This window comes from Symsagittifera roscoffensis, chromosome 10, assembly GCF_963678635.1.
Source record: "Symsagittifera roscoffensis chromosome 10, txSymRosc1.1, whole genome shotgun sequence".
NCBI classification, from domain to species: Eukaryota; Metazoa; Xenacoelomorpha; order Acoela; family Convolutidae; genus Symsagittifera; species Symsagittifera roscoffensis.
The window spans coordinates 18,951,452-18,965,088 of NC_087071.1; the positions used below are offsets into that span (position 1 = coordinate 18,951,452).

At 32.7% G+C, this 13,637-nt stretch overlaps 1 protein-coding gene across 3 annotated transcripts in view; it reads right to left on the minus strand.

The window, feature by feature from the left end:
- The window catches only part of LOC134855096 (small conductance calcium-activated potassium channel protein 2-like), a 112,283-nt gene that overhangs the window by 10,936 nt on the left and 87,710 nt on the right, over positions 1–13,637 (minus strand). For all 3 annotated transcript variants that reach the window (XM_063871480.1, XM_063871479.1, XM_063871481.1), the window contains exons 9-11: positions 13,132–13,282; positions 10,129–10,239; positions 9,710–9,837 (exon numbers count right to left, since the gene is read on the minus strand). In XM_063871480.1, coding sequence (XP_063727550.1) covers positions 9,710–9,837; positions 10,129–10,239; positions 13,132–13,282 — 390 coding nt within the window. The remainder of the gene's footprint in view (positions 1–9,709; positions 9,838–10,128; positions 10,240–13,131; positions 13,283–13,637) is intronic.

A 13,637-nucleotide genomic window follows, 5' to 3' on the forward strand; every position in this document is an offset into this window, starting at 1 on the left:
AATTTTGCTATCCAGTGTTCATAGAGTGTTGTGTATGCGTAATAAGCGTTACAATGTGGTACTGGATTAAGTGCTACATAATGTGTAAATGCGTCAACAATTACCATAATGTAGGAGTTTCCTTCTGATGAGGGTGAAATTGGTCCTTTAGTATCAAATGAGCTACGGTGATTAAAGTATAAACTTTGTCCTTTAAAATCTTGTATTTGTGCTACTTGTTTTTGATTTGGGTAAGGTTTATTTAGCTGACATACTATACAATCATTGCATAGTACTTTTATCCAAATTGGTGCATTTGGGAAGTAAAAATTTTGTATAAAATTTGAATATGTTTTTTCTGATCCAGAGTGTCCTTTAATATTTTGTGTATGTGAAATATTAAAAGCTATAAGAATCATACTTATAGGGAGACAGGGAACTGTGGATTCGTTTAAATTGTATTCTAAAAGGTCTGTAGTTTCATTGATTGTTGTGTTGTTAAATTTGCGAAAGTATCGGAGGAGTGTTTTGTTTCCTAGAATGGTTGAATCTGCTTTGATAGGTTTAGTTTTATATTTGTGCCATGATTTTAGTTGTCGAATTATCGGGTCAAGGTTTTGATATTGTTTCAGTGTTGAAATTGTAATCGTATCTGTTGGGGGGAGAAAAATGTTTTCAACTTCGAATTTAGATAAGGGTATTGTATCAAGTGGGTCGTGAAGGTCAAAAACTTGATTTATTGTGTATTTTGAATCATTTGTTTGTGGTCCTGATAAATTTATTTTATCAGTTAAATCTTCTTTTTCAATTAGTGGAAAATGGTCTTTTTTAGGTAGGTGTTGTTTTGTTCGTTTTTGTTGGGTGTTATTTTTTATCCATTGAGAATATGGAATTGGTTTAAAAGTTGATGTTCCAAGTAGGTCAACTTCATAATGATTATTTTGACAATCTAAATAAAGTGGGAAATGTTGTAAATTATTTATTTGTGATTGTTCAATATCAGTTTTAACTGCATATTTGCATTCTAATCGAGGTGATGTTTCGTTTTCTGCAAGGTAGAATTTTATGTTTTTGGGTATTTCAACTGTTGTTTTTCGTGTAAGTAATTCAGGTGGTGTATTTCGACTTAAGGTGTCTGGTAATGCAAGATTTTTTCCTGCAGTCCAAACTATATGTAAGTTTGGAAACTTCATTAGAATTAGTTGAAATCTGTAAACTCGGTGGTTTGGGTTAGATTTCTGTGTAAAAAGAAAGATGATTGGTTTGTGGTCTGTGAATAAAACTGTGGGATGTTTTGATCCAAGTATCAGAAATTCATATTCTGTAAGTGTATATATTATGGCTGTACATTCTCTCATTAGAGTTGAGAGTCGTAGCTCTGCTTGAGTGAATAATCGAGAATTTGCTGATATTAGGTTCATTTTATTTGTACCATTATGTGATTGTAATAATTGCTGCGCCGATGCCAAAGTTCGAAGCATCGCACATTGCATAAAATGGTTGATCAGGGTCTGGAATTGTGTTTGAAATTTGTTCAGTTAAAAGTTTCTTTATTTCTTCGAATCGTGTTTGATGTTCTGTATTCCATTCAAAATTATTTTGTTGTCTAAGGATGTTGTAAAATGGTCGTAGATATAATTGCATTTTATAAACATATTTACTTAAAAAGTTTAACATTCCAAGGAACTCTTGGATTTTCTTTTTATTTGTTGGTGGTTGAAGTTTTTGAATAGCGTCAATGCGTGATTTCAGTGGAGTGATTGTTTTTCTTTCTATGTTATGTCCTAAGAATTTAACTCTTGTCAAAAAGAAATGTGATTTATCGGGGGCGGCCTTCAGATTTTCATTCTGAAGTATTTGGTGATATGTTTCTAAAACTTTGAACATTTCGTCTTTTGATTGTGATTGCATAAAAACATCGTCTAAATAGGTGATTGCGTTTTTCTTGAGTATTAGTGGTCTAAAAATTTTGCTCATAAAGGCTGAAAATGCTGCTGGTCCTATGGATATTCCATAGAATAAGCGGTTGAATTCATATTGTTGGTTTCCGATAACAAATTGTGTTAAACGTCGTGATTGTTCATCTAGTGGCATTTGATTGTATGCACTATTCATGTCGGCGGTTGTGAAGTATTTGTCGTTTATTTTTGTTAAAATAACTTGTATTGGTTCAATGGGCCAATTACATTTTGATTCATCTATGAGTGAATTGAGGTATCTAGCATCGAGAACGATTTTTAATGATTCTCCTTTAGCTAGAATGATAACGGGGTTGATGAATGTGTTGCCTTTTGGTTGTTCTTCTTTATTAACTGGTGATATAATATTGTACTGTTCTAAAATATCGAGTAATCTGTTTACTTTATCATGTAAGTGAATTGGTACTTTACTTGCTCTTTGTTTTTTGAAAACTGCGTCTGGTTTTAATGGGAGATGTAGTGATGAACTGATTTTGCCAACATCGAATTTTGATGTTGCATAGACTGATGAATATTTAATTAGCTGTTTGGCTAATTTTTCGAATTCGTCTTGTGTTATTTGTGAATGTTGGAAATTAAACATTGTTAAAAATTTCTGTTGGTCCTCTGTGTAGTTACTGATGTTGAATGTAGGTTTGAAATATGGAGTTTTTGTGAAATAATCCGTATTTCTGTTTTCGTTACTTATTATATTATTTATAGATAATTCTTCATTAAGAATTGTAGATTGGCAAATATCTAGTAATTGGAGTATATTATTTACGCGATAGGCTTTTTCGTGTATTGGTGATATTGTAGCGTTAGTTTCACAATATCCTAAAAGTCCTAAAGGTAATGTTACTTGGTAAGGTGTGTTGTTATAAACATGTAAGGAAATAATATCTGAATTCGAATTTTTCAAATGTTTTATTGAAGAGATTGTAATTTTGAAAAATTTATGAATAGGTTTGAATTCAAAATCTGACATATAAAATTTTTGTTTGTTTTGTTCTTTATCATATTGATGAACTTGTTTTATTGAAAAATTATAGATGTTTCCTGATAGTGGTTTCAGGTGTTTTCTTTGTTGATTAAATATCGGATAAAATTTTGAAAAGAATGGTGGTTGTTTATTTAATCTTTGAAAAAATGTTAATGATGTTTCTTTTGTTTTTGTATATTTATCTTTGATTAATATTTTACTATTTAGTATGTTAATTGTTGGTATATACTTTGAAATAAATGGTATACCAATGATGTTATATTTAATATCAGTAATATGGAATATTTGTTTAAATGGCTTGTTTAGAAGTTTGCTTTGCTCCATTGTTCTGGTAGGGAGGAGAAATAATTGGATTTTTCCGTAGTTTATCAATGTTGATCCTTGTGCTGTCGCTAACTTACTGGAGGTTTCAAGAGGTGTTAGCTTTGGGTGTAAAGTTTTTATTTCATTCCATGTGGGAATGTTTATTATGTTTGATTCTGCTCCTGAATCAATTAAAAAATCTATTTCAAGGTCTGGTGGTTGAAATTCTTTATTTCTTGGGCTTTCTAATAGAAATGGTATTGTCCAAATTTTTTCTTTGGGTTGTTCTTTTTGTATATTTTGATAAATGTGGTTTGTATTCAAGCATTTTGTTTTGGTATTTTTATTGGTTTGATCTGTAGTGTTAATCTCGTTTGTCTCTTGCGTCGTTGGTGTTGAATTTATGGGTGTAGTGTAATAATTTTGAAGAAATTCTGATTGATTTTCATATATGTGTGATGGAAAGGGTTGTTCATATATGACAGATTCATAGTCATTTTCGACTTTTATCATATTGATAGCAAGAGTGTTTTCAGTATCACTTTCTGAATCTGATGATGTACAGTTTATTTGATTGAGTTGTAACGTATCAGTTACTGTGTCATCAATACCTGGGGGGTCTGATGTTGTTTCTGGGTTAGCTTGTACTTGATTGATTTGTCTTTGATGTTTAGGTGTACTACTTCTATGACGATTATTAGAGTTATTGTAGTGATTATTATTCCGGTGTGGTGATTGGGAATAATTTCTATAACGATTATTATAACTTGGGTGTCGATTTTGTGAATTATTTCGCGATCTGTTTTGGTAATTATTGTTTTGTCTGTTATAGTTCGATCTATTATATGAGTTATTCCTTGATCGATTGTTCGGGTAATTCTGATTTCGATTGTTTGAATAACTTCTATTTCTATTATAGGAGTAGTTTCTATTCCTATTGTATGATGAATTTCGTGATTGGTTGTTTGGATAGTAGTTATTTCTTGATTGGGAATTAGATCTAGAAACAAATCGTTGTGTATTTGAATTTGATCTGGAGTAGTTATTTCGACTATTCGGTCTATTGTAGTGATTTTGTGATGAATTATACGTGTTTCTTCGTTCTGGTGATCTTCCTCTATAACTTGAGTTATATGGAGATTGATTTCTTGTATAGCTTGTATTGTTCGGGAGTGGTTTTCCTGAACTGTTGTTGCTGTATACATTTTTGTTTGGTAGATTTTGATCTTTTTTCATGTATTGATAAAATGATTTATTTGGTTCTTTGTATTTTTGAGGTTTATTTTGACTATCTTGCTGTTTTTGTCTACATTCGGAAATACTATGTCCGTATCGTCGGCAATAATTACACCATTTCTTGAAAGATGGTTTGCCTTTAAAGTTCGAGTTCTTTTCGTAAATATTGAGTATTTCAGTGATTTTTTCAACGAGATCTGTTTCTGATTCTTGTATATTATTAATATTAGTGGGAGTCGTTTCAATTTTGTTAACGTATTGTAATTTCAAGTTCTCCGTTTCTTCTAGTTTCATCGTGATTTCTGCTTGTTCTAGTTTGTCTACTAGTTTTCTAAAATCTAAATCGGGTTCTCGAATTGAAGAAGGATGGGATGCTCTCTTTTTTATTGCTATTTTCCTTAATTGTGGTGTTAAGGTCATCATTAAGATTTCTGTCATCTTAGTGTTTTTATAGTCGTGTGTATTTAGTGAATATGCTTTTCGAACTAGTGTTTCGATTCTTACTGCTATTTGTTTGATGGTTTCGTTTGGTAATCTGCGAATTTCATTACATAAAACTCTTTGTTGTTGTTTGTTTCTTTCGGAGTCAAACATTTTTGAAAATTCTTGTGTAAATCTTTTCCAGTTTGATTTTATTTCTTGAGGTAGTACTGAAAACCATTTTTGGGCTGCGCCATCTAAGGTTGTTTGTATCAACGCTGTGCGTCGATGTATCCAGTTTTGATGTAGTGGCGTATTAATTGGTTCAGGTCCTATATTTAAAATCAAATTTGCTGTTACTGCATTTAAGTAATCTTCTACGGAGTATTCAGGGTCTGTTCCTGTGAAAACCATTAAGGGTTTGTTTGATGTTATTGATGATCCACCCATTAGGTATGGATTCATTGTCATTTGTAATGATTCTGCTGCATTTGGCATTTGAGAAAAATTTGAAAGTTGGTTTCTTGTTATTTCATGTTGTTGAAGATAATATGGGAGTGGTATTTCATTTTGCATTTGTGATGCTTGATACGAGTGTGCAGTCATTGGATTTTGTTGTTGAATTGGTTGAAAAGATTGTGTATTAATTGGGTTTTGTTGTTGAATTGGTTGTTGATGTTGTGCATCTATTGGTTGTGGAGAAAAATTTCTATAATTTGTACGTGTTTTCTGTATTCCTTGTCTACGATATTCTTGAGTATTTGGTGCAAATATATCTGGTTGTAAGAAATCTTCATCTGAGGATAAATAATCCATTTGATAAGATGTTTGTTTTTTATTTTTATTTTGTTGAAAAAATGGGTAATTTCCACTGCGATCCTGTGGAGGATTTGGTTGAAAATTTGTGGAATTATATTGGGCCGTTGGGTTATCCCAGTTTCGAGGTTTTGTATATTGATTAAAATTTCTTTGTGGTTGATAATTTGTTTTTGAAGGATGTGTATAGTTATAATTATGGTCTGCAAAGTTGTTTCTAGTGAATGTTTTGCGTGTTTTTGATGGTATTGTCATGGGTTTGTATGTTTGGTAATCCATATGTGAATATTTAGGGGCAACCGAAGGTTTAACGGTTGATTGTAAGGTTACCTGTGTTTGTGAAGGATTTGTATTTCTTGGTGTTGTTAAATTTGGGCGTATTGGTGAAATACTTTGTTGTGTAGTTGTTGTGTGTACAATTTCTTCATTTATGAAGTGTGATGGTGTCTGGATATCTTGTTGAGTAAGATTCCTAGTTCCATTGAGGTTTTCATTGTGTATGACTGTAGAGTTTAAACTATTATTTTGTGTATCGGGTAAAAATGTATTATAGTTTAATGGTGTTGCATCAATTGTTAATGGTATTACTCTTACATAATCTCTTATGTAAGATATTGTACTTATTGCTTGACTTGAGATTGATTGTGGGAAGCTTATAAATGCTGGATGAGACCATTCGGGGTCCCAAACATAATCTGATTGTTCTGTGATAGCGGTATCATCGTTCGAATTTTGGGGTCTAAAATTTTTTCTTGCTTGTGCAATTAAATCAATATTGTGTGTGAAATAATCTATTATGAACCATGCTAAAATTTTTTGTAAATCGTGTTTGGTATGTTGTGAAACGTCGTCTTTCGTGAAATTTTCTTTAATAATGTTTAAATAACTAGAGAGTAGTGTGATTTCATGTCGTACTCTTAAATGTTTAGATGTTTCTGTCGGTGAGACATTTGTTAATGGGAGTTCATTTTCTAATATCGAAATATAACTATATATTAGTGCGAAAACTTCATTGGTGAAAATGGAGTTTGCTCTTTGTGAGTTATGGTATTGGATGCTTTTTATATATTCTGAAAAAACTTTTGAAAATTCTAAATCAAGGTCGTCTGTTTGAATAGTATATGTTCTATTATTATGGTTTGGGGAAGTGAATTCTATAGAGTAGATTCCATACTGTTGTGTTATGTTGCATATATCTTTTAGATAGTGATCTATGATTTGTCTTTTGATTTTTACATCGGGGAACTCTGTTTTACATGGACTGATTCCGGGTTCAAATAAATTTACGAGTAAATTTTGACAAAATATGTGTTGTCCTCTATCAGTATCTGCATCTACTATAAAAGGAAAGATTTCATCATCATCTGGAGTTTCGTCACCTGGGGTGTGCGTTGAACTCATTTTTTCGTTCGATGACTGTTAATATGTAATTATTAATGTGTCGAATTGGTTGATTCCAATTGTATAGATGTACTGGTTTGTGTTTATACTGCTTTTTTATTCTTCTTTTTCCTCTTTGTGATGAATTTGAAGTTGTTTCTGAGTCAGAAAAATATAATTGATCGTGTTGTGGGTAATTTTTATCTATTGATTCTTTTAATTTGTAAAGTTCGTCTAAACTGTTGGTTTCTGATTCTGAAAATGCGTTTCGATTTTTTGAAAATCTTTTTCGTGTTATTTGTCTTTGTTTAGTTATTATTTTTCTCTTTAGTGTTTGTCGTTTTGTTCGAATGTATCCAACTGTTTGTGTATGAGGTGTGATTACAAGGTCGTATTTTTTGTTATCTATTTCACAATTGTGTAAAATGATTGTTTGTTTATTTCCTAGGTTTTTAAATGACATAAGGTTTAGAATGACGGATGCAAAAGGTTGTTAAATGATTTCTGTTGACTTAAACTGTTAGTTCTTACGATTTTTTGGTTAGCTTAACCTGGGTCTAATTGTTCAGGGTTGGAGAGAAAAGTATATCGATTCCGAAGAATGATTTTTACTTTCTCGTGACTAGTATAAGCTAAGGTGTTAACTTACTTAATCTTACTTAGGGGTAGTGATTGTGTTCAAGGGTTGGAGAATAGTAAATCGATCCACAAGGTTCAGGTATAATTAGAACGCGAGTAGTTCGTTAGATACTATTTTAAACTTACTAAGTCTAAGATTTATCCTGGGTCTGGTAAGAGGAGGGGTCAAGTGAAGGATGAATAACCGAAGTTCTTCACTGTTTATCCTAATTTGAATGATTAGTTTTGTTTAAAAATTTCTATTAGTCTTGGGTTTTTAGAAAGGGTTGGGTAGTGAATCGACGTTTGAGGTCGTTAGACACTAATTAAGTGGGTGGGGGAGAACAAAGTTGTTCTGTTTGATCCAAGGATAAGCCTTGATGATCAAATTTAAAATTTAATTAAGTAGAAAATGATTTAAGATCCAAGGATAAGCCTTGATGATCTGATTTTAAATTAAGTTACTTTAAATTTTAATAAAGTTTTAAATTTGTGTAAAGGAAAGATTTAGTGTTTTGATGATATTAGTGGGTTTATGATTGCTGTTATGTTTTAGGTGATGAAGCTGGAACAACAGGATGATTTATGATTACTAACCATTTATTGTCATGCTACTAATTTTTATTTTTATTTTCCAATAAATATTCTTCAAACATGTTTTTTATAATACTGCAGAGTTTTAGGAAAACGATCTTAGATCTTTTTATCAATCGTTATTGTATAATATTAATTTGTTTAGCGCCTGAAATGATTTTGAAGATTTACTTCAAGGTTTTATGTTTGCAAATGGAAATCTAAATTCATTGCAAGTAGTATTCGAAATATAAAAGTTTGTTCTGGCTTTTGCCGAACTATCATATAACTATACGGCAAGTTTCTACTTTGTCGTATGTCGTCTTTGGTTCGATGTCTTCTTCCAATTCCGGGTAGTTCTATTATGGTTCGGAATATTGGCTCTGATCTATTGAGTCGGAGAGACATTTCAATTAAATTATTGTCGTATAACATTTTGTAAATGTTTTTGTCTAATTTCTAATCTAATTTTGGTTAATTCTAATCTAGTAAGGTCTTGTTCGAGACTTATGGTCGCACCAGATGAGTTATGACTGGGGTGTATAACTCATAGAGTAATTTCGGATAGGGTACACCGTCTGCTCGTCACGCTATCTTATTTTCGGCCGGATAGATTCGTGCAACTTCTTAGTCTAATACCGATCCTAATCTTACTCTTATACTATCTAGTCTCAGGTTGTTTAACTAGTCTCTGCTAGGCTCAATAGATCTAGGGTATACTGGTTTATTGCGGCTGCTGAAGTGCTCGGGAGAGTCCAACTAATTTCTAAGTTAAATTCAAATCTCTCTGGTGCTGAAATTACAAGTAACTTCAGCACTTACAAATAAGTGGGTTGTTAGTTAGATGGATCATGATTGGTTAATATTAAATACTTTACATTGGTAAAACATTTAATTTATCCAATCATAAAATATAGTTTAGATCAGGTTCCAGTCTGGCAACGAATTAATAAGACCAAATAGCTTTCAATGTTGAAATATTTACCAGAATGAGTAAACGGTTTAATGCGTCATCAAAAATTACTTTTTGAAAAAAGTTTAGAAAAAAACTAATCTAATTAGTTATGGTTGCTATGAGAATTTATATAATAACTGGCACGCCAAAATTGGCAAAACAAGGTCCATTCAAGTGTTTGAAGATAGGTCGGAAGTTCAACACCTACTTGTATGTGTGCTGCCATACAAGTATTTGTAGGCATGGCTCTTGCCTGTGTTGACTTCACGTGTGCATGTCTCTAACGTGTGTATGGCCTTTACGTGTGTAACTCTTAATGGTGTATGGTCCTTACGCGTAAATGGCCTTCACATGTGTGTGGTTCTTAATGGTGTATGGTCCTTACGTGTGTGGCACTGAATGGTGTATGGTCCTTACGCGTAAATGGCCTTCACATGTGTGTGGTTCTTAATGGCGTATGGTCCTTACGTGTGTATAGCACTGAGGAAAAGGCGCTGGTGTTTCCTGATGACCCTGTGGTTGAGCTTCTTTGCCAATTTGGTGTTCTTGTAGATGAACCAAGTCTCCCGCAGCACATTAGCCGCAGCACACTTCAACTACATACACAAACTACTCATGATAAGTTACGAAGGCATCGAAATTCATCAAGTCTTTTGGTTTCAATTTGTTCAAAGAAACAATTGTTTTTCTTTTAAAATTACCTCACCAATTGTATTTAAAAATTGAAATGCGTAATCAATATTTTCTTAACTTAAAAAATTGTAACTTTTGTTCAAATTGTGATGGATTAGCATTTTTAAAACCAATTTGGGTAGATCAAAAATACCCTTGATCAGAATTAGTCATCTCTCTCGCTTCCCCCGTCCTATCAAACTGCAATTACTCACCCGTTTTGACAGCTGGTTGTCCATCATGAAATTGTGCACGTGTTTCTCTGCCCTCGACAGCTCCAGTTTCCTCGCCAGAACTGCAACCACCATCGCAGTACATCCAGCACCCTGAAAACAGACAAAACTTTTGTCTAATTCACTTCTCAAAGTATAAAGTTGCCTTTTTCAAGCACCCAATTTTGAACTTCCAAACTACTACAAAATTCTTTGCCCATTTCGAGTAATAAATTTTGAAATTCAAACTGCTACCTAAATCGTATTTCAAAGTTTAATGGATAAAAATCGATTATAATGGATTTTTGTTGACTAGAATGTTGGTTGTATAATCGTATATTGTATCAAACTTAAACAAGGTAATGGATTTTAAAAAAAATAATAAAAACCCATCAAAATCAATTATAATCGATTGTAATACATGTTTATTTTCAACCTAATCGATTACTCTTTTCAACATAAAATCTATGAAAAATGAGTTTTTTTTTTAAAAAAAAGTTAATTTTTATAGCTTCCTGTAAAAATCGAACCCGAAAGAACACCGTTCATTCTCATTTTCACTACTCCATGCCAAGTCCCGCTGCTACTTCAATCCTTTTCTCCTCACATCGATATTAACACAAGAAATATCAGTGCGGGAACAAAACACTCTCACAAAAACAACAAAGTATGCCGAACGAATTTCGATAAATTTAGGACTGTTTTCATCAGAAATAAAAGTAGCGAAGAATTTCCCGAATATATACTTAAAAATACCACGATTTTTTCTTCAAATTAGTGTCACTTTTTTGCGTCGTATGATCAAATGATATGTGACCAAGATAGTTTAGCAGTGCTCAGCAAATTTATTTCAAGTAAAAAGCTTGGAGGAATATATCAGTTTGGTTTCCTGGAGGAAGAGGGCGAGAGAGTTTTAACTTGATGCAGTATCTGAAGAATTTAGGTAAACAATTTAAGCATATTAGAAAGTTAAATTTGAAAAAAGCAAATTTGACATCATTTTTTTTGTAAAACAACATAAGATCATAAAACACTTTTTTGATATTTTTTTTGCAGAAAGGTTTCGATTTTAGAAAAAAAGTTTATTCACAAAGAGGGGCTAAACAGGCTCTAAAAACTAAAATTGCGGGAGCAGAACTAACATTTCAGTGCTTCAAAGAAAGCTTCGAGCTTTCTCCTTGCTCTATAATGAGCCAGCTTTTTCGCTTTAGTCGCTAAATTTGGGTCATATCGCCTAATTCGCTGGAGTTTCCTAAATATGTGATTTTGTATTATTGTTCCGATTTTGATACGAAAGTATCGGAATATTTGTGCTCGGGTGGGTTTTTTCCTTCAGACAAATTTCGACTTTTTAACTAGGCATTTTTGACTGAAGTTTTTTAAATCTTTCAAAAGTTTTTCTTACCCTGTGCTTAAATTTGAAAAGATATTTCACCTGTGATCATTTTTCGCAAAGTTATGTGGAATTAAAGATTGTCATTTTGGCCAAATTGGGACAATTAACGCGCGATATATTTCGCGTCAATAACGCGTAAGCGGAGATTTAATCCGTCTTAGAAATCGTTCCAAATCGGTTGAATGAAGCTTATTTGCATTAATTGATTTGGTACAAGAAGCGAAATCTATTCTTTTGTAATTTGAATTGCGTGAGGGGGGATGAGTTTCATAAAAAATTTCACCTATAGAAAAAAAACATCATTACGAGGCCAAACTGTGCACTGGATAGGCGCACAGTTTTGTGTATGTTCCTGGATTTCAGAGACAAGTCTTTAAACATGTGAAAATTTTGTCGGAACGATCAAAGGAAAGCTAAGAACAAAAGAAGAACAAAGGGAGCGTCCGTGTTGCGGAATCCGCATACAATGCACATAATGCACAGTTTGGCCTCGTAATGATTCATTTTGCTTCATTACATTTAATTTTTTTAATGTTGTTACTGCTCCATAAACCTTAAAAGTCAGTCGGAGCATTCAGGGCTTCGCCCTGATAAGAGCAGTCTTGTTCAATGTATAAATGCAAAAAAAAGAACAAAACACTATTGCATAATTGATTGGGTCAAAACAGAAACAAACAATTTATTTTTTAGCCGTTTTCTGACAAGGCCAAATTTTGAGCAGTGAATGTAGTTTTTTCCAAGAGTTTTTTTGTGTTATTTGTTTGTCTACGTAAAACTGTGCAGCTTATATGAAATGCAAATCCTTATTGCACCAAACGTTCTTTTTTTGGCAATTCCAGCTTATACTTATAATAAGACTCTAAATTGTGAACAAAACATATTTATTTGGGGCTGAAATTTGATTGGCTAACGCTAGCCAATCAGATTGCAGAAAAAATACTTTCAATTCGACTTTTTAGAAAAATGTTTATCAGGCTCAAAAAAACTTAATTGACCTAAGACTCAAAAAGTTTCAACCCGTTTTATCGATAAAAGGACAATTCTTTGAAAATACTTGATTTCTGTTCAAATAACGATAGGAATGGCTTTCAACCCAGCTTGATCATTTGTAGTTCTGATTGTGCGCGGAAAACAAAAAAAAACTAAGAGACACCCGAACTAGTTCGGTTCCTTCTTCAAGTCCGTTCTTGTTTCATGAATGATTGCCTATGAATCTCTCAATGTTCATTCTAGAGTGTTTTTTGGATATTGACACCTATGCTGCACCTTGTGTATCGTACAAAATATTTTGTTAGGATCTTCTCTCTTATTTTACAAATTTACCACCTTCTAGAATATTCTCTAGGTCTTCGCCTTTATTACGCTTATTGAAACTTCTAGAATGTTCGATCAAATATTTCTAGAATATTCGATCAAATATTTCTAGAATGTTCGATCAGATCTTTCTAGAATGTTCGATCAGGTCTTTTTAGAATGTTCGATCAGATCTTTCTAGAATGTTCGATCAGATCTTTTTAGAATGTTCGATCAGATCTTTCTAGAATGTTCGATCAGATCTTTTTAGAATGTTCGATCAGATCTTTCTAGAATGTTCGAGGAGATCTTCTCACCATGAGTCCACACGTGATGCTCACTCCTCTCCCACAGTAGGTGACAGGGTAGTAGTCCCCGTAGCCAATGGCGAAGAAAGTGATGCCCACTAAGTACATGGCATCGAGGAAAGTAGCCAGAAGTGGCTTCTCGCCATCCCCGGCTGCTGATCTGGAAAGGAAAGCACGACGGTGTTCAACCCGCATTTGGAAAAGATTGTGTGAAACAAGGACCCAGAAAAAAATAACCCGTATCTGCACTGACAAACTTCAGATAAAAATCGATTTTATATAGATAATATAATGTAAAAAATTACATTTAGTGTAGCCCCATTTAGATAATTTCATCGATTTACGATAGGTTCTGAAAGTTTTGCGGTAGAAACAAAAATTGATTTTATTGCCAAAAAGAAGAATTAAATCAATTTAAATGGATATGGGCAGAGTAGTGAAATCATTGTAACTCAAACAAAATTCATTTAACTCAAACTCAAATGTTGCTTTCGTTTCGAAAGATGAGCTAAATT